The sequence below is a fragment of the Delphinapterus leucas genome, chromosome 21 (genome assembly GCF_059928025.1).
Source record: "Delphinapterus leucas isolate spDelLeu-1000000601 "Yukka" chromosome 21, BTC_Dleu_Yukka2, whole genome shotgun sequence".
NCBI classification, from domain to species: Eukaryota; Metazoa; Chordata; class Mammalia; order Artiodactyla; family Monodontidae; genus Delphinapterus; species Delphinapterus leucas.
Window position 1 is genome coordinate 23,463,852 of NC_143149.1, and position 27,900 is coordinate 23,491,751.

Consider the following 27,900-nt stretch of genomic DNA (forward strand, 5'->3'; position numbering starts at 1 on the left):
AGCTGCTCCGCGGGGCGTGTGGGATCTTCCCGGACCGGGGCATGAACCCGCGTCCCCTGCATCGGCAGGCGGACTCTCAACCACTGCGCCACCAGGGAAGCCCCTTAAATGTTTTTTAAATGGAGGAAGAAATTTATTTTCCTTCCTTTCTACTCCCGCCAGTATTCTCAGTCAAGCACAAGTTGTTGGCGTCTCTCATCTGCCATCTCTGTGATCCAAACCTGTAATTTCTCGTGTCTCCTTTCGCCCTTACTTAGTGTTTATGTATACATAGTATGTCTCCAACTAGTTTTGTAAAACTCATGTCAAAATTACCTTATGAATATGCTTTTCTTTTTATTATAAATTTAACAAATTAAGTATTCATTACGTACCATCAGTGCCAGAGAAGCAGAGCAGAATTGTCCTGTTCTCAAAATAACCTCGTGTGTTATTTATCTGCCCTAACGTAGGGTTTTGTTTCTTTTTCGTTTTTGAAGGTGGTGACCTGTCTCTTCTCACTTAGAAAGTTAAGCTTTACGGTTTGGGTAGAATAAACCACCATCTTAACAGTGGGTAAGAGCCTGAGCTCTGGAGCCACACTGCTTGTATTCAGATCATGGCTCCACTCCCCCCAGTTGCGTGGCCTTGAGCCTGTCACTTCATCTCCAAGCCCTTAGGTAGCATCCTGCTTTTGTGACTCAGAGTAATAACAGCAGTCCTCATAAGGATGTCCTGGCGAATAAACAGGTTCAAGTCTGAGAAGTATTTTGCACAAAGTATGCACTGTATAAATATCCTTATTATGACCATTTGTTATGTGACTAGTCCCATAGATGGCCACACAGCCACTCTTATGTACAGTTCTGAAATCCCTTTGTAATTAAATTACCTACCACAGATGGAAAAGGCTCTTTGGGCAGCAAAAGAGGCAGAAGAAACATCTTAACTGACAGTGCAGTTCTGGACTAGAAAAGACGAAGAAGGGGATGTGCTGTGTAAAAGGGAGGGTTTATTCCTTCAGGGAATATTTATTGAGTGTCTCCTTTGCTCCAGACACTGTGAAAGGGCACGTTAGTGAATATAGCTAGTAGTGTTCACTAGTAGGGAATAGCTAGTAGTGAATACATGAGAGTATTCTACCCTCATGAAGCTTACCTAGGTCTCTAGCAGAGTGGGGCTGGGCGAATGTTTTTATGTGGTTTATATAATATGAAACCAATGTTTCCTGGAAATAGAGCTCCTGTGAAACATCCAGATTTGATTGCAGTCAGTTTCTTAACGACCCGCCCTCAGAGAGATGACCTCAAAGTTCAGTTGCCGTGTCTGGGAAGGGAATTGCCTGGGGAAGCTCTGAGTGACCCTCAACCCTGCAGTTGCAGGTCTCAGGAAGGAAGAGCTATGAAAATGCCCCATTGTGATGAGCAAGCGTAGATAACAGTGCTGACTTCAGTCAGGTCCCCAGAGGAACAGTTTTCTTCCAGTTTATTATTCTCTGGGTTCCCTTCAGCTCTCAGATCAAGAGTCAGATCCTTTTAAAACCACGGGTTGGAAGGTATTTTGGCATGGGGCCAGCTGCACAGCGAGGCAGGAACTGGACCTTGAGAGCAGTGACTGCTTGGAGGCATGGTAGAATATCATTAGCTGGGGGGGAGGTGACTCTGGGCCAGCTGAATAAAGACCAGCTTGCTTCTGGAATTTCCTTGGCATATTTTGTTGGTCTGGGTTTGCCTGCAGGTTTCAAGGGTTGCTCTAGGAATGTGTGTTCCGAGAGAAAAATGTGAGTGGAGAGATAGCGGAAGTTATTAGGAAGGCAGTTTAGAAGTCCAGGTGGGAACATGCATTTGGGTGGTAGAAGTAGGGATGGAAGGGAAAAGATAGTGTGAAAGGCACAGAGGGAATGTCATCAGTGTGGAGAGGCAGAGAAGTGAAGGGTCTGGATTCTGGACGGAGATGACTTTGATCCACGCCCTGGTTCTGTCGGTTGCTGTGAGTCAGTGGGCTAGGTATTGAACCTGTGTGCGTCTCTTTCCTCATAATGTAAAGGGGCTGGTGTTAGTACCTTCCGCAAGGGGCACTAGCACAGTGTGTGGCATATAAGATATGCTCCGCAAACATTAGCTACTTTACTACTGCTGTTATCCTTTATTGTATTAGCACTTGGCAGTGGTTTGGATATGGGAAATGAAGGAGGCTTTGGACCTGAATGAATGGGATAAAGGGACGTGGGGAGGTAAGAAGAGGAATTGATTTGAGAGTGCATTTTTGTGTGAATTGACTTGGATGTGTTTAGGATGTCTGCGTTGGAGTGGAAATCAAAGCTGTAGATTTATGAATTATCCTAAACAGAATTAGTAATTGAAGCAAAGAAAGTGGCCCAGGACGGGATTAAAGAACAGGTAGAGTGGAAGAGGACTGAACACAGACTTGATTTCTCCTGGTGTCTCCTGCACTTAGTACGGTTGGTTCCCGGTGCAGAACACAAAAACTACAGTCGTGATTTGTGCTGAGTGGTGCTGAACACATCGTTTGAGATTTTCGCCGAATCTTTTTTAAAACATCTTTACTGGAGTATAATTGCTTTACAATGGTGTGTTAGTTTCTGCTTTATAACAAAATGAATCAGCTATACATATACATATATCCCCATATCTCCTCCCTCTTGCGTCTCCCTCCCACCCTCCCTATCCCATCCCTCTAGGTGGTCACAAAGCACCGAGCTGATCTCCCTGTGCTACGCGGCTGCTTCCCACTAGCTAGCTATTTTACATTTGGTAGTGTATATATGTCAGTGCCACTCTCTCACTTCGTCCCAGCTTACCTTTCCCCCTCTCCGTGTCCTCAAGTCCATTCTCTACGTTCACCAAATCTTTTGATTCTTCCCCTACACTTACTTTCTTGGAGAGCTAATGAAGTATGTTACCTTTTGTGGGAACCGAAAGTTTTCTAGGGCTGTGACAACAAATTCCCAGCAATTGGGTGGCTGAAAACAACAGAAATATATTCTCACAGTTTAGGAGGACAGGAGTCTGAAATCAAGGCATCCGCAGCGTTGGTTCCTTACAGAGGCTCTGACTCTGAGAGAGAAACCGTCCCATGCCTCTCTCCTTAACCTCTGGTGGTGCCGGCAGTCCTTGGCGTTCCTTGGCTTGTAGATGTATCATTCCAACCTGTCTCCATCTTCACCTCACCTTCTTCTCTATGTCCTCTCCTCTTCTTCCCCCGTTGCGTGGCCTGTGGGATCTTAGTTCCCCGACCAAGGATCGAACCGGGGCCCTTGGCAGTAACAGTGCAGAATCCTAACCACCGGACCACCAGAGAATTCCCCTCTCCTCTTATAGGGACATCAGTCATTGGATTTACCCGACCCCCCAATCTAGGATGATTTCATCTTGAGATCCTTAAATAATTACATTTCCAAAATTTCTGTTTTCAAAAAGTTACATTCTGAGGTTCTGGGCAGATGTGAATTTGGGGGGGGGGGCACTGTTCAAACCTCTGCAGGAGCTGTGTGCACTTTGCTCTGCCACAGAAACGGGGAATGTGCTATGTTTTTAGCCCTCACACCAGAAGAGCATGTCCTAATGGGGTAGTCCTCAAAAGAGAGTGGGCCTCTTAAGGCTGGTTTTTCAAGGGTTTACTTAACAAACTTGGATCAACTACTTGCAGAGGTATGTGAGTAGGAGTTAATTGCTTAACAGAATCCTTGATTTATTTTTCTTTGGAATTTTTCATCAATCTTGGGTCTTCTGTGTCATGGCTGCTGTTTTTTCTGGCCAAATTCTTCATCTCTCAGGCAAGCGCTCCTGGAGGACTCTGTCCCTGAGTTTGTTCTAGTAAACCGAGTATGCTAAAAGCTAGAGATGAAGACCACCTGCTCTCCAGGGGCCTGTCACCACCACCAGTAGTGGGGACATCCCCATGTCAGGGAGGACAGGATGGTATGTGACAGGGAGCCTGAACCATGAGACATGAGACCTGGATTCTAATCCCAGTTCAGACACTATGAGACCTTGGATAGATCTTTTCTCATCATTAAAATGAGACACCCATGGGCTTCCCTGGTGGCGCAGTGGTTGAGAGTCCGCCTGCCGATGCAGGGGACGCGGGTTCGTGCCCCGGTCCGGGAAGATCCCACGTGCCGTGGAGCGGCTGGGCCCGTGAGCCATGGCCGCTGAGCCTGTGCATCCCGAACTTGTGCTCCACAACGGGAGAGGCCACAACAGTGAGAGGCCCGCGTACCACACACACAAAAAAAGAGATACCCATTCCTGCCCCTTTCTCCAGAGCTTTTAATGAGGATCCGGAATAATGACATACAAGCTCTCAGCAGCTGTGTATAAAAAGTATGAAAATAGGCGTTATTAAAACAGGATTGAGGGGCTTCCCTGGTGGCGCAGTGGTTGAGAGTCCGCCTGCCCACGCAGGGGACATGGGTTCGTGCCCCGGTCCGGGAAGATCCCACATGCCGCAGAGCGGCTGGGCCCGTGAGCCATGGCCGCTGAGCCTGTGCGTCCGCAGCCTGTGCTCTGCAACGGGAGAGGCCACAGCGGTGAGAGCCCCGCGTACCGCAAAAAAAAAAAAAAACAGGATTGAAATGTAATCTAAGTAGCGTTGGCATGCTCTCACATTCATCCTCTTTCAGTACCTATTTCTCTCCCACACGGAAGTGAATGAACCTAGAGTTTGTTCATTTCCTCCTGAAGGGCAAGGTATTGTTTTTTTTCTCCATTCCTTTTATCAAGTATGAGCAAGTGGTTGACTTCCTGATACTTTCTGGTGGTGGGCACCAGGGTAAGCAGAGTGAGCACTTAGAGCCCTGGGAGATGCAGAAAGCAGCAGAGCGTAGAGGGCACTGATTGCTCCCAAGAAGGCCAGCCTCACCTCACCTCCACCCCCGGGGAAGTGACATCTAAGTGGAATCCTTTGAAGAATGCATAAGAGTTAAGCCAGGTGAAAGGAAAGAACACTCCCAGCAGAGGGAAGAAGAGTGTACTAGACCTAGAAGTGGGAAGGGAACCATGTATGGTCAAGCCAGGACAATGGCTGATGGATCCTAGACCGGGAGGGAAAACCAGGTGAGAGCCGGGCTGGAGAGGTGGGTGGTGATGGCAAGATCATGCGGGGTCTTCTAGGCTATGGTCACATCCTGTCCAGAGAGCAAAGAGAAATCGTAGGTTATTTAAGCAGGAGAGTGACATTACTAAATTGTGTATTTTTAAAGTTGACCCAGGTGCAGTGTGGCGGCTCAGGAGGCCCTTTTCGGTAATCCGGTGATGGGAGTTAGGATCACAGTGATGATAGGATAGATTCAATAGGACCTTGGTGAGAGATTGAATGTGAGGGAAGGTGGGGTGACTTCCAGGTCACCCTGGCTTGGGCAACTAAGCAGCATCTTTTACTGAAATCTGGAACCAAGGAAGACAGGCCATTGGAGGGAGTGTGTTTCGTTTCGGACATGTTGAGCATGAGATTGCTGTGGAATATTTCCAAATAGAAATATCCAAGAGACAAAGTAAATACTGACTTAAAAGTTCTTGGACCATGTGTTCGCAACTATCCTAACGTTGCTCCATTAAAGATTCTCCTTGTTCCTCTTTATCTCAGTTGTTCCTAAGAGTCATTCACCTTTATCCGTTTCAATGTGACCTTAGACTGGAAGCTTCGCCTGTCTGCATCCTTGTTTCCTCATCCACATGAAAAGGCAGACTAGGTGATCTTCATGAGCTCTTTTGGTTTAAACATTCATCAGACTTTGCAGTTCTTTCTTTTCAAAGGGATTGGAGGTTGGAATTGGGGACGTTTCTAGTCTTTGTTGGTTAGAATTCAGTTTGAACTCTCCCGGTTGCATACTCTTATGCTAAGAAGAAGGCCTATTCAGATGTATATTGTGAGCCCTCAACAACGTTATCCTCAGAGGTGCAAAAGGAGGAAAGGATGTAGCCAGATCTGGCGCCAAGGGAAAGGATTGACCCAGCCTCTCAGGAGGGTCAGATGAGGCCCAGACAAAAGCCCTGGGCTTCTGATCTCTTTCTGCTCACTGGGGCCTGGCTCACTCTGGGTGGTCAAGAGCCTCTTTTGTTAGGGGACCATAACCCCCTCCCCGACTCCAGTTCATCCCAATGGGCCTAGGGCGGCAAACTTTCTCTTCTTTTATCAGCCTTCCCGTCCTATTAAGTCAGAGCAGGCTGCGCAGTGACTCCAGAAGGTGAAGCCCACCTGAGCGGTGCTGGCGCCTCTCCTTCCACCCGGGAGTCGTACAAAGCGCTTGTGCTGTGGAAAACCTGTCTCTAGCTGCTGTAATTTTCTCAAGACCACATTAGCAACAAAAAAGAGCATACAGATGCACAAAGCTTATGCAGCTCACTGCCCTCTTCCATCAAAGGAGAGTGTGTGCCATTTCGGGGAGTCTGCAGCCTCATGGTGAAATGCAGGCGTCCATGAGGGCTGCTCTCCCACCGGTGTGATTCTGACCGGGGCCGGCTGCCTCTGCTGTGCCTGTGTGGTTCTGTCACTCGTGGGTGGCCCTGAGCCAAGCAAGGGATGTCAGGCTGGGTCTGCTTTGACCCTCCAGTTTCACTCCCAAAACAAGTCCAGGATTATCGCTGTCATTTGCATTTTCTCTCCGGGAGTGTTTCATTCATTTATTCAACAGATACTGTGTAACAGGTGCTATCCTGGGCACTTTGAAAGCAAAATGCCTAACACTTTACTCAAGCAGCTCATAATAGAATAAGAAAGACAAGTAGGAAGATAGCAGTGGCTCTCATACTTAGGCGTGCGTCGGAGTCACCTGGAGGGCAGAATTTCTGGTTTAGTAGGTCTGGGGTGAGCCGAGAATTTGCATTCCCCCCCCTTGCCCCCTGCTGCTGTTTCTGCTGGTCCAGGGAGCCACCTGCGGGAGCTGCAGTGCTGATGGGAAGCTATGGCTTGGGGACATGGGGGAGGGAGTGAATAGCTCCACCTGGCTTGTTTACCTTTCTTCCTGTTATTTTACCCGCTGTACTGCTTGGGTCAGATTTATCAACACCTCAGTTTGCGAGGCCATTAAAGCTCTCTCAGGCTCCCCCTGGGCCCTCCAGGGGCTCAGGGTACCTTGGCCACTGAAGTTCGTCAAGAGAGCCTGTTTCGTTCCCTCTCCCAGGTGTTTCCTTGTTCCTTCTTTCTTCCCCACCCCGCTCTGGTTACTCATTGCCCACCTGCCCGTCCTCTCTCAGCTGGGCTTCCAGGAGCTACAGGAATGAATTCAGACTTCGGAGATTTTGAAGAGGAGCTTACTTTAAAAACCGGTCCCTGGGTGAGAGCAGCTGCAGGAGCGGTTTTCAATCTGTTTTCTCCGGAACCCTGGTGTACTTTCTGGGGACTCAACAGGGGTGGAGGTCCTCCAGCCGTCCCCACGACCACCAGCAAGTCAACCCAAACTGCTGCACTCTTAGTAAACAAGAGTTTCTGGGAAACACGTTTGAAGAAAGGTTCCATCGCTTTTATTTTTCACTTTGAAGATTCTTGCTCAAAAGCACTTGCTCTTGTTTGAGCCTCTGCCTTTGCTCCATTTTTTTTTTTTTTTGGTGGATAGGATAAATATTGCAAGGATTGAGAAATTTTAGATCTAGTTCCTATGGATATTCCCTCAGTTCCTTTAACAAAGAAAACAGTGGTGTATCTTTAAACAACTTGTAGAATTTTCTGTCGGGGACTATTCAGTACAACAAGCATCACTGCAGGCTAAATGCCAGGGTCAGAGCTGGCCCAGGGGTGCAGACTTGAGTGAGACCTGGCTCCTGCCCGCAGCATGTGTCGTCGGTAACCCCCTCCCTGCCGTCCTCTCCCCGTTCTCAGCGACACAGAGCATCACCGCTGACATATTTTGAGTGCATCCTCCTCCGGACCGTAACTCCAGACCCATCCTGAGAGGAGATGATGGAAGAAGGGATTTATCCCGTGTGCATTTCCCCTAGTCTCTTTTAGGCCTCTGCTTCACTACCTGACTATATACTATTTATTACTCTGCAACTTTGGGTTTAGAGGATTTGGAAGCAGGCTTCCCCCCGCACACCCCCCCCCCCCCCCCCGCCCGCCCTCCCACCTCGTTCAGCTGGGCTAGGTTTTATGCAAATATCAATCAGTGAGTTGTCTCCAAGCATTTGTATAGGCCCAGTGTGAAGTCATGCTTTAGGATAAAATGTGGAAATGTATGGAAATCGTAAATTCCATCAGGCTGTGATTGAAACCCAGACTGTCTCTTTAGGATCAGATATCTTAAAAGACACACATTTGAAAACCTTTCTAAAGGAAGCCCCAGGGTGCCCTGCAGCCAGCCTCACCTTTAGCCCGTCAGGCTGCAGGCCAGGCACAGCCCCTCTGATGCTGGTTGATAGACTTCTGCCGTCACAGTGGGGCTGGACAAGCGTGGGCTGAGAAATTAGTGTGTGCTGGGTCTTGAGACTCTTGCCTTTAAAAAAAAAAAGACTCAGTGTCTTAAAATAGCATGGTAGCTGAAATAACAATAACAGCAACAGTAATAGCTTGCCATTCCTGAGAATGGTTGTTTGTTTAAAATAAAATCTGAGGCATTGGTTCTGGGGGTATTTGGTTTCCACGAGCTGGGCTCTCACAGGAGTTGTTGCCCTACTGGACATCGTGTGATCTCATCACGACAGGAAACACGGGGGTCTGTGAAGCGTTCTCTTAACCCCTCTGTCAGGAATTTCCTTACAGAAACTGCAGACACCTACACACCCTAGAACTGGAAGTAGGTGGTATAGACCTGATCACTTTAAAGAGGGCTATGGTGTGTGTATTCTCCTCTCCAGATAATTACTATTAGTCTGCTCTTTTGGCCTAGGCTTCCCAGCCTAGATAGACAGGCCATCTGTGTTCCCATCACCAAGTCTTGAGGAGGTCGTTTCAACTGCCTTGTTGAGAGAGGGAGTCGGGGCGGCCACATGTATAACCCCACCTTGTGGGCATCCCCGGCTGCCCCCTGACGCGTCCTGATTGGTCAGCTCTGGACCGTCTCTCAGCCTGTTGGAAGCTCTTGAGCACAGGAGCCGTGCGCACGCCCTGTCCGCTGGCGCAGACGTGCACACGGCCTCAGCTGCCTTCCGCTGGTTCTGTAGAGCAGTCCCCACGTCACACTCAGCAAAGCGGTTTTCTGTGTCTAACCCCCTTCCCACGCTGAAAACCCTGCCCGGGGTCAGAATTGGGGGAGATGGGGGGAGACCTACAATGCAGGCCTGCGCTGGCTTTAGATGGTGGGAGGGAGTGAAGGGACTCTCTTGACCTTGGGTCGCGTGCACTGTACCCTTGTGGGACGTCCTGAATGGCACAGGCACTGATGGCTTCACCGGGTCACCTTTTCCTGACTTCCTCGGTGGCCCTGGGGGGCATCCCGGGCCTACTTGATGTCAGACTTTGACAGGTGATAAAAGCACGTATTGAGATGGCTGCTTTACGGGTTCCAGATTCAGAACTATTGACTGAGGTTATTTTTGCCTTTGCTGAGACGCTCCCTTGTGTGTTTGCTGTTACTTTAATGGGTTGCTTCCTGATCCATGCTGAGGCCCGGCACTTGCCCTTCAACCCGGCAAACTGCAGCGTGACCTGAGTGGAATCGGAGGTCCACGAGGTCCCTTTAGACCAGTCAGTTGGCAACATGACTCATCTTTTTTCCCCTAGAAAATAAAATCTGTGTAAACAGCAATTGTGAACGTCCTTATTTGGATTTTTGTGGGGCTTAACTTTAACCGGCATACCCCAGGCTTTGCACTTCCATTCTCTGAACTTTTAGCACCTTACGTGCCCTGTAGGCACAGTGTCTGGCCTTGTGCTTCTAAACAGAAAACGTTTGCTGATCCTGATGCTTGTCGGTAGTAATTATGCCGATTCACAGGCAAGTCCTCCCGTCCTCCTGGTCTGTCGCCGTTCTCCCAAAGGCTCTGCAGTGAGTCTTCACGGGAGATCGCCTCCTAGTTCTTTCTTCCTCTTTTCCTCGGAGGACCCCGTTTGCTGTTTGGTGCAGGAAGTCCCCACTGTTCGTGGGTTCCCCCGAGCTACAGTTGGAAAGACATCAGAGTGTCCAGGGTGGAGCCCGGGCCTGAGATCTCAGCAGGCCAGACAGGAAGCAGATTTCTTGCTTTTTTTGTCCATTTTGTATTTACCATTCTCTTGCTTAGTGTCTGGGGGGACCGAAGCCAACAGGTTATTGAGAGAATGAGAGCGACTTGACTTCTGACATTGATTGGGGCTCGGGGCTACACTGGGTGTTTTGTTTCTGATTTGCAGCCAGCTGTTTGGTAACCACTAACTCTTCCCTTATTCTTTTCTTGCAGATGAGCTCACAGTGCCTGCACTTTACCCCAGTAGCCCTGAAGTGTGGGCCCCGTACCCTCTGTACCCAGCGGAGCTAGCGCCTGCTCTACCTCCTGCTTTCACCTACCCCGCCTCACTGCATGCCCAGGTAATTCATACCCATCGGCCACGACTTCACTCCACCAGCAGCCCTTTCAAACCTGGTTCCCCAGGGCACACCATACAACTAACCCCTATCCAGCTAACAGATCCGCCTTCAAGAGATTACTGATCCCCTCTGAATCAAGCTGACACTCCTCCAGGACTTCCGAGGACCGTCTGACAGCAATGATATCACCCACTGCCTGATGTTTGCCCCAAACAACACCTCTCTCTTCCTTAATGATCTCACCCTCATATCACACACGAGAGACTGGGCCCAGGTCACCTCCCCAGCCAGCTAGAGGGTGTCACGGGAGCAGAGATGTGTGTGCCTTGCTGTGGGGAAGGGCTGCAGAGGAAGGCGTGCGCTTGTTACAAGAGCTACCTATCTGCGTGTGCTCCTGTGTGCTGAGGTCTCTTCTCTTGTGTTCTGGGAGCTCTAGGGACGAAGGAGCGAGCTGGGAGCTTCCAGGAGGAAGGTCATGTGCTATGATACATACGTTAAAGAAGAGATTAAGGGTTCCTTTTTTCCATTTTTAAGAGACCCTGTAGAAAAGGAGGTACAGTATAGTGTCTTAAATGTAATTATAGGTCAAGGTAGAGGTATCTCTTCTGACCAGCTTGCTTTCTTAGTTAAAATAGCCTGGGCTTTACAAACAAACTCCGCTGTTTCTTCACAAAGATTACTGTCTACCTACCAACCCTTTCTCTTCCCTTGGAAACGATGTTTCTCTTAGCTTTGCTTTTAGTACCAGTAGTAGTCATCAAGGTTGGGATTCAGCGTGATGATCAATAATAACAAATAAGATAGAAAGCATATAGCTCTCGTCTGTCGTACTGCATGTGTAACTCCTCTAAAAGCAGGAAAGCCTGTTTTTAAAAAGCTGCCAGCCTGGACAGGTGGGGTTTTTGTTTGTTTTGCTTAGTGCTTGTGTACCAGGCTGGGTGAAATAATTAAAAGTCTTACGTTGTCCACAACTTACTGTGTTGTGCAAGACACCTATAAGCGGCCCCAGCAAGGGTCTCCCAGGCAGGCCATGGGGTCGGGAGTGTTCTTAGCTGGACCTCCTTCCATTCTCTCTCAGCTGAGTTGTTGATGCTTCGTATGTGCACGGACAGCCCAGCTTCCCAGGGACCGTGCAGGCAAACTACAAAGAGAAGGCCTCGGTGCCTGGGCCTCGGAAGTGCTCACCCTTTGTGTTGGAAGAAGGGGGTAGAAAGTAGTACAAGTAGTGAGGAGAAAGGTGGTGGTGGGGAGAGTATTTGGCACCGAAAACAAAGTAACGGGGGTTCTTCCGAGACTGATGACCCAGTTTCTGGATTCGCTGTGCTTTCTGCTTTTCCTTCCCTGTTGCATTTTCCACCTTTGTCTGTGTCAGTGCTTGGTCACCCTTGCAACGGCAGGTAGCGGGGGAGGGCAGAGGGAAAGGAAACGGGCTGATACCTTCTGCTGAGTTATCAGAATACTCGTAGTGACCTTAGATGATTTTGTAGATGCCGTGGAGCAACTCAGAAAGTCCCCTGTGTTTGTGGCCCACCCCTGCCATCTGGGGATATGTGACCCACCTCTTCCTGTGCTGCCTAGATACAGACCAATTGACAACGGAGGCAAATGTTAATAATACCATGAAATGGTGCCAAGTTTGCCTAGTCTTCTAAATATCCATGGCTTTGGTTAATCAGTACCAAAGCCTTTCACCACTGTCCTGGAAAAGCAGGAGTTGACAGTGGCCAGAAAGGACTGCGAATGGCGGCTTTTGGCCGTGATGTCTGGGTAATTTGCCCTTGCTTCATTCATATAACGGATGAAATCAAAAGTCATTCTGGGGAATACGGTGGGAGAAGGAGGGTAAAAAGTCTTAAGAGATCAGAAAGCCCAGGCCATTGTGAGAAAGGATGAGGAGAGACAGTGCCAAGATTACATGGACTCAACCGTTATGCTTATTTAACTGGGATGTATCACCCATGGTGGCACCTTCCCCGTGAGCTCTTCCTTGACCTTGAGGCTCTCCCAGCCAGGAATCCACCTGGTCCTGCCACATCAGTCCTACAGTTGGTGGGACTCTCTTCTGATACCAGTGAGATCCTTGTGCTCAACCCCTCTTCTTATTTGGGGTCATCCCCAGTGCAAGCTTGGGTTCTGTATCCTAAAGACTGATGAACAAATATGGTCATTTAAATGTCTTTGTCCAGTGTGAGAATCGTAGAATGAACTGGGAGAGGCTTGACAGATCAGCTGGTCTGACCCATTTTACAGATGAGGAAACAGACTGGAGAAGAGGAGAGAGTTGTCCAGAGTCGCAAGTGGCTCTGCCATGACCAGAGCCAGCTCACCTGACTCCCAGCTCTTTCCACACCTCAGTGCTGGCTCACCAAAGACTAATTCTTTGATGGAATTTTGGAAAGGCCTTGCTCCAGTGACTCCTTGGATCTTTCTCCTGTAACTAGATGGGAAGCCTGTAAGAAGAGACTTGGAGACAGAGACGAGGGAATCAGAACTTAACCTTCACCCAGAGGGCCTGAGAGAATTTTTATTAACTGGAGGTAGAGCAGAGGGGAGACCAAAATGGAGCGTCCTCTTAGTGGCTAATTCCATTTTTGTTTTGGAAATCGTATTATGTCTTTGGAGATCAGCTTTTAAATAATTTTGCTTTTCTTAGTGATGTTGTGCTCTGTTTTGAGACGTGGATTTTTTTTTTCTTCTAGTGTTTCTCTCCTGAGGCAAAGCCCAACACACCTGTCTTTTGTCCACTTCTCCAGCAAATTAGATTTGTCTCTGGGAATGTGTTTGTAACATATCAACCTACTGCAGACCAGCAGAGGGAGCTCCCATGTTGAATTTGCTTGTTAGCTCTTTCTTCCCCCTTTTGCAAAAACTATTTCTTGGTAACATTTGAGATTTCAATAAAAATTTTAATTAGAGAAAAAACGATCTCAAGTAGACTGCAGCGTTTTGTTTTCATGCTGATGCGATTTTGGAGCTAAGATGTTATCTCAGATTTTGGGAGACCTGGGCCCGTGACACTCAGTATACCTTATATGCGAGAAGGACTCAGCATCCCAGGGAGACTTGGTCCAGAGCCGAGGCCTCACTGCTGCTCATATCTTCTTGGGCTCCTGAACCCTCAAGAGCTGCATATTGGAAGATTCTCATTCTAGCATCCATGTGTCACATCTGCCAGGAGATCTCGCTTCAACGAGGGCAGAAGCGTTTTCAGTCTGTGTGATCCAGAAGGAGGACCCAGGAGAGACAGAAATTGTCATCGAGAAGGAGTTGCGTCATATTTCTACTTCTGCCCAGCTTCCATCTGAGGTCGTGTGCCTCCATCTCTAAATTGAAGATGCTTATGTGACATCAAATCCCATCTTTTAAAGATTTATTGGATAACGTAGTCGGACTGTAAGCTTCAGTACTGCCTTTTTACTTTTAGGGATGAAAGAACATCTATTTCTAAGAGCATCCGATTTCTAAGAAGATGGTTCACATTGTAAGGAATGATCATCCTGCTTACTTTCACCGTCATGGTATTTGAAGTTTATTAAATATATTATGTGAGTCACTGTGAACAGCAGAGGAAGGTTTCATTCATGACTTTTAGGAAAGTTATGCTCCGAAGAGAAGGTCCAGACAGTTCCTCTCACCTCCTAGTCACACAATCTCAGCTTTTTAAGTCTGGGTTCATTTTTGCTTTTAGTCTTGTTGCTGCTGGGATTGAGAGAAAGCCAGTAAAATGCACTGTCCTCACGACACTCTAGAAACAATACTATTTCCCTTGACCAGCATCATACTGTTGGGCCTGAAACTTTTGCAGGTAAGTGGGACTGAGAGAGCAAGTCCTGACTGCCCGTCTCTTCCTCAGAGGCCTCAATGACCCTGAGGAACAGCAGACCTTCTCCCAGGGCTGCTGTGCAGCTTGTAACTGGAACGCATCACCTGCACATAAACAAAAGGTTTTAAAATCATACCACGGACTTCCCGGGGCAAGACGTGCCCCTAGGGAGGTCCCTTGTGACACACTGGAAAAAATTTAAAGGCTAGACCTAAAACAAATACCAGAATGAACCATGGGGGAGAAGACACAGGCAGATAGGGAAGCGAGATCGTGGAGGAGAGAGAAGCCTAGGATGGTGTATGGGTGGCCTGACTGCGGGACCCCCGGCCAGGTGTTCACTGTGCAGCGTTCAAGAACTGCGTGTGTGAACTTCTCTTTAAAGCGCATCTCATTAGGCATCTCCTCTGTCCCTGCGTCCCATAGCGAATACTGAGAGGAAGAAGGAGGTCCTGGCCGGCGTCAGTCTGATTTAAGTACGGAGCCAGTGAGAGGTAGTGTGTCGAGGGCGCAGGGAACAGGGCAGGCGTGAGTGCGGACTCGGTGGAGCACAGCCCCAGCGGCAGGGCGGCCGTGCTTCCCACCCAGGCGCGTGTGGGAAGGACTTTGACTTCTCAGCTTCTCCCTCCTGTTCAGAAGGCAGTAGCCAATGCTGCAGGGGCGGGCCCGTGAACAGAGCCCACGGGAGGCAGCTTGAGCCCCTCACCAGACGGCCAGCCTGTCGGAGGGCAGGGCGGGGGCAGGAGTTGCGCGCCCTGCTTGTGCGCCTCCTGCGCGGCATCCACGCTCAACCTGGACGTCCTCATTCTGGAGGCCCGGCCTTCCCAAACGGGTATTGTGTATTGCCTTGCCTGCAGCCCGGGGCTTGCGGCCGGCACAGAGACCACGGCTTCGAAGGACCGCAGCGCTGACTTTGAGGCCGTTCAGCTCAAGGCTTTGAATTGTTTTCAGCCATAGATGAAACTGTTAATCCTCTGACATTTACTTTTCTCTCTAAACCTGCAGCTCCGTGAAGGTCAGAGGGTGGGGAGAAACCGCTGCTTGGTGTTCCGTCTCCTGCATGTACCAGCCTTGTCTAGTTCCCTGTTTTGTTTGGCTTTCTGGTCACCTAGGAGCATCTGGCCTAACTCCCATAAGAGCCTGAAGGCAGGCGGGGCAGGCACGGTGCTCCCAGCGCCAGCCTCCAGGGAGCACAGGGCCCCCCTTTCTTCTCCCAGCCCCTCCCCCCACCCAGGGGGGCCTCCTCCTCTGCCTGCCCCTCGAGGCCTGGCCTCTGCTGGGGCTACCTGGTCAGACACAGGCGCTGCCATTTACACGACCTCCCCGAACAAGCTCCTCAACCTGAAGTGGGGCTAATCGTCCCTCGTGTTAAAGCACTTAACAGGGTGCCTGGCGCACAGTAAGGGCTTAGAAAGCATTAGCCTTTTAAGGAGCATTTGAATCTTCAAGGAGAAGAAAGCCCAGGACTGGCTACCCACGAAGCTGTGCTAGTTCAAGCACTAAGGACATCGAGCATGTCTTGACACTCATGGGGCTGCAGGGTCCTCAGGGCTGCAGCCAAATGAAAGACCAGAGGCTGGAAAGAGTGAATGAGGAATAGGGGAGCAAGATGAGGCCTCGAATGACAGCCACCGACGTCACCGAGCGACGGCACCTGCCCTGCACCCAGCGGTGCGGTCTCTGCAGCTTGTGCCAGCACTGGGAGAACTTGTCCCCCGGAGGAAGTCCCTACAGCCAGGCCCGGACACGCCTGTCGGAAGAAAACCTGTCCCTGACAGGAAATAGATCGAGAGTGGGAAACAGCTGGACTCCCAGAGAGACCAAGTGGTTCGTGTGTGTTGCTTCACTCAGAGCTGTTGTCCCTGAACTCTCCAGCTGCTGGTCACCCGGTCTGTTCATCCCTGGGCTTTCTAGCTCGTTCTTCCTACAGTCTTTCCACTAGGGTTCTGCCCAGCCTCATTTCCAGGCGATGGGGTTACATTTTGTGCCTTGGGGGCAGATTATTCTCGTCGTAGTCCTGTGGCTGAACCAACCCCCAGGGGGGCCAACTCCTGGCCAAGCAAATTCTCTGTCCCTTTTTACCCTCTCTGTCCCATCCGTCCCTTCCCTCCACTCCTCTTGCTGTCTGGTATTTGAAGAACTAAGGATCCTCTTAATAAAGCAGCGACACAAACCTTGACCCCGTCCTCACTGGCCTCTCAGAAGCAGTGCAGAGCCATTCTTCCAGAGTTGTTGGGTCTAGTTGTTCCTTTGGCCAGAGCTGTTGCTACGCCACTGAGGCCCAGCCTTCCCCTTACTGGGTGGCTTTCCTGACTGGGGGGCGGCAGCAGGATTGCCTTCGTTTGGTGCGCTGTGTTTTCCAGGTTTCTTAAGCGTGTTCCGTTTGCTCCTGTAAAGCTACGCTCCCTAGATGCTGTGTGTGTTCTCCCCGACCTCACGAGCAGGGAGAGCCTGTCCCCGAGTCTCAGTGAGTCTCCCCTGTAAGTGCTGTCTGCGAGCCTGCCTCCCCTTTGGGATTCTTGACTGCTGAGCCGTCCGCCCATACAGCAGGATGTGCCGAGGGCCTGGCATGTAATTAGTAGGGCCCTCAGTGTTTAAAATCCAGCAGGTCGAATTTTAGTGACAATTTCCATCCGTTCTGCTAACTTTGGGATTTTAGGCAAGCTTGTTTGTTTGTTTGTAACCTCCCTGAGCCTCAGTTTCCTCATCTATAAGGAGGAAGAATGAACGCTTGTTCTCTGGGGTTATTTTGAGGGAAAGAGTAAAGCGCTTGGCATAGAGTAGCAATTACTGATAAAATAGCTCTTTCATTTCTTTTTCTTTTCTTTCTTGTTTTTTGGGGTGAGGGGATCAGAACTTCAGGCGTGACCCAGAGGCCCCAGAGCACCTTTGTAGCTTAAGAAGCAGTTAGGCTGCATGGACTCAGGACTGGTACCCCGCCAGCAGAAACCTGAGGGTCCAGGCTTCACTCTTCGGTAAAGAAGAAGAGAAGCAGCTGGGGCCGGGCCAGGAGGGCAGCCTGTCGCTGTGGTGTGAGCTGAGGGGAGGCTCAGGTGGGGTCAGCTGGCCGTCCACCCAGGGTGTTTGGTCTCCTTTGGTGGGAATAGTCACCCAGATACCATCTGAAAGCACGTGAATTCTAACTGCTTCGGAAACAAAACCAAGGCTACAGAGAAACTTTGGAAATGTAAAATGTAGCCTCCGTAAAAAGAAAGTGAACTCCGTGAAGAAAACCAATTGTGACAGGGGTAAAAAGGAAAATCAGCTCCAAATGGGATCATGTTTTATTCAAGATTTGTGCTGCCAGTGGGCAAGGCCAGAACTTGGATGGCAAAGTGGGACAACCCAACTTCAAGACTCATCCACTCTGCCACGAAGTGCTTCTCGCTTCACCGAGCTCGGCTCCTGGAGAATCTCTAATGGCCCTTGATAGCAAACAGAGTTAAAAATTAACAGTCTGACAAAATTAAAAATGGATGACAAGCAACCACTGTGGACTTAATCTGACACAGGGTGTTACATGCTTGGGTGCCCTCGACCCGAGTGGCGTCTTGAGTGAATTTCTGGGATGTCTGAGCACATTTCACCTGCCTGTTTGGAAGCAAGAGCCTGGTTTGTGCTTGGGACAGATGGGGAAAGAGTCTAAAAGCCCAAGAGAGAAAATTAATCCTGAAGGCTTATGTTTAATTAAGCCCAGCCTTGATTGCTCTTAGCGGGAGGTACTCACAGGCCTAGGACCTTGCTTTTGAGGTCTAGACCTTGTCGCTGCCTGGGCTCAGACCTCAGCACCGTCCCACCATTCAGACTGGGAGATCAGGCGGGGTCACGGGGTTGGGCTGGGACGTGGCCTTCTCCCCAGCTCTCCGGGTGGGTCGGATGGCAAACTTAAACCTTTGAACCGGTTCCTGTAAACCTTGACATTTTGTCTAGGTGTTGGCAACTTGTTTAATTGCCCTAGGCAAGGAGTACTAGGTGCTAAACAAGTAGCGTAAAGAATGCTGGTTGCATTTCGTGTCCTCCTTGTCTGCTAAGAAAGAGTGTGAGGGGGCAGAGGGGACCGGTGGGTGTGGATGTCCCTTTAGAGGGTGATCTTCACGGGCCTCATTTCATGAAGTAGAGGAATTCCTGGAAAGCGTTCTTCCAGCTTGGGTGAATGCTTTATTAGAAATTGGGAGGATTGCTATTTAAAAGAACCCTATAATTGGTCCCATAAAGAGGGTCATCTTTTTTGTATTGCAATTACCACTCCAGTCTATTTGGTGAGTTTGGAGTTTTTTGGACCAGAGGGTGCTTCTGCCTTGGCAGCCTCTCCTCAGCCTGGCAGCCTGCAACGAAGTTTGCCGTGGGACCTGACATGCTTTATTTGGTGATGCTGCGTAAGAGCGGATCCTTAGAGCTGGGAGTCAGTGGGGCAGAGTTGCTTATAATTAAAATGTGTGAGTGGCTGGCGGCCAATGGCTCAATGCTGGGAAGGCCCTGGCAGGGTATTCAGGGCTCCTTCTTGGGGACAGTGGTGGGAACCTGCCTAAGAATATCCATGCCTTAAAAAGGAGAGGAAGCTTCGTTCTGACTGTGGTGCTGGGAAATCTGCATTCAGGTACAGCACCTGCATTAGGAAAGGTAAGAATATCTTCAGTGCTCCTGATAGATTAGACATCCAGGGTACCAGCTGGTCTGGTGATTGTCTTCCAGTCCTAATTAGTTCTGTTAAGAGCTGGGAACTTGGATGCTGTGTCAGCGTGCCTCAGCCTCCTGGATCCACCATATGTCACCACTGGAAGGGGCCTTCCAGACCAGCGTTTCTCAACACTTCTGTGTAATTCAAAAGATTACGTGATCAGATACACTTGAGAAACCCAGGATTAAATCAGGTCAAACAGGTTTGTTTAAACTTCTCAGAGCCTTTAATGTGCTAATGTGTATCTAGAATCTGCTGAGACTGTGCATTTTTCTCTCAAACGTACTTGACTGCAGAGCATCTCACTTCTTCTGGACACACTTTTGGAAACCTGTTCAAGAGCAGTGTCTCTCAAACTGGAGCATACATATGCATCATCAACTCCTGGAGGACTCGTTAAATGCAGGTGCTTGGGCCCTACCCCTGCAGTTTCTGCATCTCTGATATATGTCCCAGGTGATGCTGGGGGTCAAGGGACCACACTCTTGAGAACCACTGGTCTAGACTTGTCCCTTTATTCCACAGAGAAGAACATTGCGAAACCAAGGGGTATCTGTTAAGGGTAGTTGCCATGAGTTGAGCCAGCTGCCTGGTAAGCACTTCTCATGACTGTTTCCAAAGGCATGTGGGATGATGGGAGTCATCACTACTCGGGGATAGTACAGTGTACATGATTACCCTTTCGGTACTTTACACTGTGCTCCCCACAAACCACTGTACGGGGGCCAGTGCATCAGGCAGGGCTCCCACCCTGGAGCCCAGTCAGGGTTTCCTGTCCTTGGCAACACTACCGGGGACATGAAGTTTATGTATTTTAATCCTCTGGGCCTTAGTTTCCTCATCTACAAATGGAAGAGGATGGGAATTATCTCTATGGGTTCCTTCTCCTCTCTCTAGCGCTCCACTTTATCTTTGCTCTGAGTCATTTCTTTTTCTGGCTGCCCTCCTGTCTGTCACCAGTCTGTCCCCAGTCACAGGAGCTGGTACGAGGCTGAGGTGATGGAGACTTCAGTGTTACTCTTGCAGGGCCACTGCATTTGAGAGCAGCGTTCCTGCAGGAGTGTCATGGTGGCATCCTAGTGTGGGCCCTGGATAGTGAATCGTGACAGTAATAGCTGTCGGCGTTATGAAGCTCTGGGGGAAGGGTCCCAGCGTCTTCTGTGTTGCTTATTCATTTATATGTCACAGTTTCTGTGATATGCTTCGCAGTCTCTGGCACAGAGTAAAGATCAGTGTTAGCTTGGACCGTAGGAATGATGTTAGAGGCTCCTGCAGGGATTTCTGAGGCCCCTGGAATTGCATACACGGTTGTGAGCGTGCAGTTGTGTATGTGTGATTGAGCACACGTGCATTTTTCTGCAGACAGGACCGTTGCCTTACAAGGGTGGTCAGCTGCGTAGACTGCATCCCTGCTGGATTGTCCCTGGAGCTGGAGTCGGGGAATCATGGGTCTCCCCGGTGTTTGTGACGCATCTAAGTAGCCCCTAGGCATTGGGCAGGAGTGGCCGCGAGTGACCTGGGGCCAAAAACCACAGCAGAAGAGCAGCCTGAGTGGGTGTTGCGGAAGAACCGTGTTTTCCCAGACAGCGGTGATTAGCACAGAGCAGCGTCTTCCCCGGGGCTGGCTGCCTGAGCTCGGGCTTGCCCAGTGAGTTCTGCTGCTCTGCGCTCTGCGGGCCCAGGGCCAGTGCTGATGAGAAATGCGGGCTCGGCCACCTGCCTTCTGAGGAAGCGGCCTCACAGAGCCGACGCAGGCAGGCGCGGTGGTGTCCAGACGTGGGGCACGAGAGGGATGGATCTCGGGGCGCGTCTGCTGCGTGGCCGCTACACCCTCCCTGAGAATCAGCCAGTGGGCCGACTTCACCTCTGCTCGGCCGAGCGCATCTTACCCCGGAGCCCGGGGCTCAGCATCCGCCGGCCCGCCCGGGGAGAGTGCGAGGCCGTGTGTGCGTGGAGAGGCTGGAGCGGGCGTGCAGGGCGGGAGGGGCTTCACCTGCATCGAAGCGAGGCTCCTGCCAGCCACTCTGCGGCTCTCCCCTCCTCGGGCAGCCCCTGTCCCGTGCCTCCTCCGTTGACCACCAACGCGTCTTGGCCTCCTTGGGCTCAGCGCTCCCGCCCCGCACCCGGCAGCACCCGGGCAGCACCAGCCGTCACCACCGCGCTCCCCCGACCCCGGTGCGCACGGACCCGCCCCCTCCAGTGTGTGCTTAGGTTCCAAGTCCCCACCCCATCCTTTACCACCTGTCTCGGGAAGGCAGCTCCACCTCTGCCCTTTGCTTAGTGAGCAAGTGGATTCAGATGCCCAAAGCCGTAAGCCATGGGTAGGTATGAGTTTTTTCTTTGAGTCTCTTCCTCCCCTCCCTCCCTTCTGCCCTCTGCCCCTCCTCCCCTGTACTCTACCCTCCCTCTCCCTTCCCGGCCTCCTGCCTCCACACGTCCCCTCTTTCTTTCTCTCCCTTTGCCCTGCCTACCCCCCTAAGTTCCCCCCGTGACATGTATTTAGCCTACCTGCATGCAGTGTTTTTGGTCCCCGTCCCCTTAATTGCTATGAGTGTTGAAAGGACTCTGGCTCTGTCTTAAATGAGCTTCAGTACCAGCTGGTGGCTCCCAAGGAATACAGCTCTGCCCTCTGCCAACGCGGGGGCCCACTTTGGCTGGTAAACTGATTTCTAGTCATATCTGATGTGCTGCTCCGGCGGGTCTCTAAGGCACAGCCGGCCCAGCGGTTTCCCCGAAATGGAGTCCTGGTGTAGGCAGAAGCTGCACCCTGGTCCTGTGAAGCCTCCTGAGTAAGTGAGGCCAGACACCTCTCCTCCCAGCTGGGACAGAGTGCCCCAGTGTGGCCCCTCTCCCTGCAGTGACAGCCAGAGGGAAGTAGCCGCTCTGTGAAGGAGGCCCATGGGGTCAAAGGGAACTCCACGCACTTGTACATGTGGACCAGGGGGAGAGGCCAGGGGTACTACGTGGGCTCTCCCGGGCCCATTCCTAGACAGCCCAGGTTTTGGAATCAAGTTAGAGCTGGTGGAGCCTGAGCCCTGGATTCTGACCCAGCCCCGAGCCCACTGGGCTCTGTGACCATGGTGGACATCATTCAGAAAACCCAGCCCTCAGCTGATTTCCCCACCTGTACAAGTCAGGTAAGATGAGGCGGAAGGTCTCCATCAGTGCCCTAGGCCCCCTGCACCTCTGCGTCAGCCAGACTGCTGCTTCATCTGTTTACGCTTTGGAGACGTGAATGAGATGCCATGTGAAAAAGGGGTTCTGCTGCGGATTTTCTCTCATTAAACTACGGAAGTTGATTTGCCAGGGTAAAATTCCTCCCAGCATCACATTCCACTCTAGAAACGTTCTCACGTGAACCGGTTTGGGCCAGACCCAAGTAAAGAGCGGTCTTCCTCCTGCCATGCTTGGGCGTATGCCACCTCCCTGTGCTGGCAGCCTCCCCCTTCGCTGTAATCTGCTCTCCCGCCACCACGCCCAGCGCTGCTTCCTGTGTTGCTCACAGGCCGGCGGGGAGGTCGTCCCCCTTCGGTGTAAACAGACACAGCGGTAAACGGGCATCTCTCGCCTCTGTCCAAAGGCTCAGGGTCAAAACTGACGGTGCCAATAGATGGACATCTGTCGAAGCCATAGTGCACTCGCCCTTTTGTTTGTTTTTTCACATTCTCCTCATTACAGGATGGGAACATTCTGCCAGTGCACAGAGCATCACCATCCATTTGTGTTTGGGGCTGGCCTTTCATTTTGGAAACCTAATGGGGGCGGTGGGGCTCAGCAGAGTGAGCAGACAGACACCCCGCAGGGCCAAGAGGCCAGGACCCTTTCTAAAAGAATAGGAGCAGAGTCTCAAAAGGCTTCCTGGCCAGACCACTGGCATGGATGGTGTCGGGAAGCATCCCTTCCTTATCAAAGCTGATACGTGTTGCCACAGGCTACTCAGAAAGCCATTAGGCAGCCTGGCCCCCAGCCTAGGTGCTGCTGAGTGAGCATGGAAAAGGGGGCTCGCTGGGCCAGATTTTAGCCCAGCAGTGGCTGTTAGCGGAGAAGGAAGCTGGGAGCGGGGCAGCTGCTGGACCCCGGCTGCTCCGTGAGAGCTTGGTCCTGTGGAGGATTCCTCAGGATGCGGCTCCAATGCTTTCCAGCCCCTGGGGGGGAGAGCTGCCCGTGGGCAAGGATGAGTGGGCGCTGCCTGGGGACAGTAAAGGGGGCAGTAGCCCAGCAGGATGCCCTGTGAGGAGTGTGGATGTACGGGCGGGCAGGGGGCGCCCTGGTTCACACCTTCTCCCCTTGTGTCTTTCCAGATGCGCTGGCTCCCTCCCTCCGAGGCTACTTCTCAGGGCTGGAAGTCCCGTCAGTTCTGCTGAATCCCATGTAAGTACTTGGTTTCAATGAGAACTGTGTCCAGTGCCTGGACGAGCCCAGACCAGAGCAGACGTTTGATAACTGGGTGGCTGTCATCCTGCCTCAGCGCCTACTCCTGGGCTTGTCCATGCTTGTTAACAGTCACCCGACAAACTCCTTGTGGCCCAGAGAGTTCCGGGGTTTATTTTGCACAGGCAAGTTGCCCTGTTGACCTGAAGTTTCAGTTGGTGGCTCATGTCACCTTCATTTCAATTACCAGGGGAGCCGCTGAGTGCAGATTTCAGTTACTGAAGTTCTTAGCACCGTAAAAGGTCAGCGCTTCCAGGGGGCTCCGGTCCTAGGTCAGAAGGAAGGGCCTCACCAAACAGAAGGATTAGTGTTGGGTGTCAGAGTACCAGAAATCCCACACAGGAGCGTCGGAGGGGCCAGTCAACCCACACCCCGACCAGTCAGGATTCTTTCTCTGGCCCTGGCAATAAGTAAGTCAAAGGATGACACTTTTGTACTTTAAGACATCAACTTCAATAAGTTAGGATTGTACCTTTTCTTCCCCTAAGCTGACATATTTCTGAGTGTGGTCAAAGAGCACTTGGCCTCGGGTGTAACCGTGGACAGAGACTTAACACGCTTCTAAGGTCGGAGTTAAAAAGATTTTTTACCAAACGATTCTCAGAGCCTTTATAACAATATGAGCATCGTGAATCTTGAAGATTAGGAAACTCTAGGATGCAGTATTTTTCAAACTTATTTGAGACCAGGAAACCCTTTTCTCGCACAATCTTAGGAGACTAATGTTTTACATAGCACACACCTTGGGAAACCGTGCCCTCACCTCTTATCCAGAACCTACACCAGGGGCACCCATACGTATAACCCTTGGACCAGGAGTTACCTGTTAACACTTGTCACTAATATGTGATTACAGGGGGAAAACCAGGATTCTTTCCTTAAAGCTACTTGTATTTGTCCCTTATTCTGAAATTGTTCTTCTCTGTGTGTTAAAGTACCCTTTTAAAATGAAATGGTAATGTTAGTGACAGTGTGTTTCCAATGTCCTTTCTTAGAAAGGTGAAGTCAGCCGTCCGTGCTAGACACCTAAAATGTTCTTTAAAATGTTTTACTATTGTGTGAAATCTTAGTTTGCTATTTAAGGGTGACTTTTTTCTCCCTGAAAATATAAATTTTAAGCTTTTGAGGTATATTCTGGAGTCCCTTTAAGTCCAGAATTTCCTAAGTCCATGCTCCATGTCCATATGCCCATAATTAATTTTTAAATTTGATTGATGTATCCCCGGCCATTGTTTCTTTGTTCCGAAAAGCCTTCGGCGTTTGTTGTGTGGGAACCTTCTCCTTTACTGGATGACGCTGGTCTAGCGCTGTCGTGTTATACGGCTCCGGAAGGCACTGTTCCCAGGTACCTCTCTGTGACAGTGTTTATCTCTTAATTCTTGGAGGCTGGTAGGTATTCACCTAGAGGTGTCTAGGGTAAGAAAGCCGGAAATTCTGAAGCCCGTGAAAGAGTTCATGGGGTGAAATGTAGATCTGGCATGTTTTGCAGAAGCTGGTAGTTGAGGAAATGAATGAAATCGGAGGCGAGGTCGGTGGGACAGAACCTGGAGGCTCTCCTGGATGCAAAGGGTCCGCTTGTTGAGAGTGAAGAGTGACCAGGGACAGGGGCGGCACGGCGCCCGGGGAGGGCAGTGTTGAGCTGCCTGTTCTGCAGCGTCAAATGCTGTAGGAAAGCTGAGTAAGATTTTGGCAGTTCCAGTTGGCAAAAGATGGTGGTGGCATAGGGCCCAAGGAAAGAGAAGGCAGGATTGGTAAGCAGTCGAAGAGATCTACCTCCATTACCCAGAGATCTAGAGGCGGCGTGGCTACCAGAGAAGGGCCAGCAGTTGCTCCCCGCTGCCCTGGAAGTATGGCTTCTGAAATACTGTAGGATCTGCATAAAGATGTCATGTCTCCTGTGGGTGCATCATCGTTCTGAGATAAACTTGGGCCATGGGCCAGGCTCCTTCCTTGGGGTCTGAAGGGAGTTGGGGAGAGGAGGTAGTTCGGGAGGAGGATAGATCACCGAACTCATTACACTGCACTTGGGGTTGGGACTGCAGTCTCCCATCCTGCCTGAGGTTAGACCAGCTCAGTGTGGCTCCATTACCCAGGCTCCTTCTCGTCTCTTGGATCAAGTCCTTTCCAAGACAGTTAATAATCCAGGCTGTGTAATCTTAAGGAGACGTAAGTGAGAACTGAAAACAGTGGTGCTGATGAAATAACAAACATTTGAGAGCAAGATGAGTCTCCAGAAAAGGGTAAGTGCCACCAGTGGAACCGCTGGCCCACATGGCCTTCCTGTACTCAGTGGAAGGGGCTTTCTTCCCCCCTGGAAAGATGGCACCGGAATAGGGGCAGGAGTGACATCTGGTATCAGACATAAGGACCTGTACGCAGACCGGCGTCACTTCTGATGTGTGGAACGTCAGGGCTGCCTCCTCCTGGATCCTGAACATTCCAGGCCTGTTCTCCCGGAGGTCCTTCAGGGATTTTTAATTGACCCACTCTGAGCACTTATTTCTAAAGGGAAATCAGTGACTAGACTAGAAAAGTAAACAAGCTCTTTATTCTTTAAACGTGTGTTATTTATCTACTATATGGTAGATATAAAAATGTGTGAGGGCTTCCCTGGTGGCACAGTGGTTGAGAGTCCACCTGCCGATGCAGGGGACACGTGTTCGTGCCCCGGTCCGGGAAGATCCCACACGCCGCGGAGCGGCTGGGCCCGTGAGCCATGACCGCTGAGCCTGCGTGTCCGGAGACTGTGCTCCACAACGGGAGAGGCCACAACAGTGAGAGGCCTGCGTACCACCAAAAAAAAAAAAAAAAAAAAAAGTGTGAAACTAGGCCTGTGCCCCTGAAGAGCTTCAGTTCTAAGGGGCAAGAGCCATGGACACACGTTTTAAAGAGAAAGGAGAATTATTGCCCAGGATGCTCCAAAGAGAGGAGCGCTCCAAAGGATGTGGGTGTGCATGCGGACCGCCATCAGCGGCATAAGTAAGGCCACCAGAAGGGTGGTCGTCAGAGGGGTGGGTGTTACGTTTTAATTTGTTCAACATCTTGCTTGACAGACGGTGTTCAGTCTGGTTACAACGTGTGCACATCACTACAGAGTTTTGCTAATGGGTCAGCCATGTGCCCGAGAACCCCAGGAAACACAGTAACGATTGGCAGTGATCAATTTCCCAGATGGGTTGAGGATAGAAAAGCATGAGCAACTCTGCAGTCACTCCTTACAAGGAATAAGGGTTACGCAGTCTTCCTGGTTGGGTATCCAAATGTAGTTAAATAAATCAGAAAAAAGAGGGGAGAAAGAATTAGAGTTGGAGTGGACGTGGGAGGGTGTTCTTAAAGAACTCATGAAATTTCCCTGGCCGGGGACCGAGACCACAGCATAGAAATTATAAGCACGTGTAGTCACGGCCTCACCGAACTAAAGGAGAACATGGCAAGGGATAAGAATTTGAACCTGTTTGTTCCTCTTGTTTAGTTTTGGGGAGGAATGGCCTAGTCTGTCTTTGGCTGTGAGCACAAGCGCCTTGGGGATGCGGCCACGATCCGGAGAGCCCCAGCTGCTGGATGTCCAGGCAGCAGCACTTAGAGCTTAGCAGGGTGGGAAGGGCAGAGTCTTCATGGAAGCCCAGACAGCTGCTGTGGCTTCAGGCACTCACCCCCTGCCTTCTGCCTAGAAGAGGCCCCAGGGTCCTTCCCTTGTCTTCTATGAACCAAGGTCTTTCAGTCACACGTAAGGCGATTGACACAATACATATTCAGTGACCATCTGCGGGATATAAGGTACTGTTCTGGGCGTTGCAGATACAACAGTGGACAGAAGCAGACAAAACCCTTGACTTGGTGGAGGTGACATTCTGTAACAGGGAGAAGAGTAATAAAATACTAAAGTAAACAGTAGGTCGGGTGGTGAGAAGGGCTAATGGAAAAATGCCAATCAAGGAAAGACGGCGACTGTGAGGGGTCAGCAGGTGCTTCCCTGCACACGGGAGCAGAGATGAAAGCTCTCCCAGATTTATATGGGGTTCTTTTTTCAGAACAGACCTCACTTTCCTCAAGCTTAGAGGACAGTTTAACTTCTCTGTTCCTCTTCTCCCCTCCCTTTTGCTACATCCAAGTGAACAGGCTTGGGCTGGGTGGGGCTTGAAGGCAGCGCTGGCAGAAGGTGCCCGGCGGCCCGAGTGGATGAGCCCTTCCCTGAGAGGGGTCTCCACGTGCCCTGGTTCTGATTCCCTCACCCTGAGCCCCGGGGTCTGTTTTGCTTCCCGTGTGAGTCAGAAAGTAGGGACGGGCCTGAGAACCTGCCTCCTGCCAGGTACTGGGGTGGTGGCGTCCCTTCCAGCTTTCTGCTAACCACCTCCTAGCACCTGCTGAGCCATGTGCCAACCAGGACTCTTGTGACAGCCAGCACAGTCAGCTGTGGCTCCCCCTTCACCCGTGGTCTATTCTGTGAGTCTGGCTGGGATACGGAGGCCCCCGAGTACGTGCACCAGGGAGCTGCCGGCCCGGCCCCTGGAGGAAGGTCACAGATCGCGG

General features: G+C 50.7%; 1 protein-coding gene across 2 annotated transcripts in view; it reads left to right on the forward strand.

Annotated features, from left to right (window-relative positions):
• Positions 1 to 27,900, forward strand: part of RBPMS (RNA binding protein, mRNA processing factor) — a 189,095-nt gene that overhangs the window by 151,712 nt on the left and 9,483 nt on the right. Inside the window, exons 6-8 of one of the 2 annotated variants that reach the window (XM_089903741.1) lie at positions 10,311 to 10,438; positions 13,138 to 21,260; positions 23,241 to 23,310. In XM_089903741.1, coding sequence (XP_089759867.1) covers positions 10,311 to 10,438; positions 13,138 to 13,269 — 260 coding nt within the window. In that variant the 3' untranslated portion in view covers positions 13,270 to 21,260; positions 23,241 to 23,310. The remainder of the gene's footprint in view (positions 1 to 10,310; positions 10,439 to 13,137; positions 21,261 to 23,240; positions 23,311 to 27,900) is intronic. The other variant, XM_022571143.2, reaches the window with a different exon arrangement.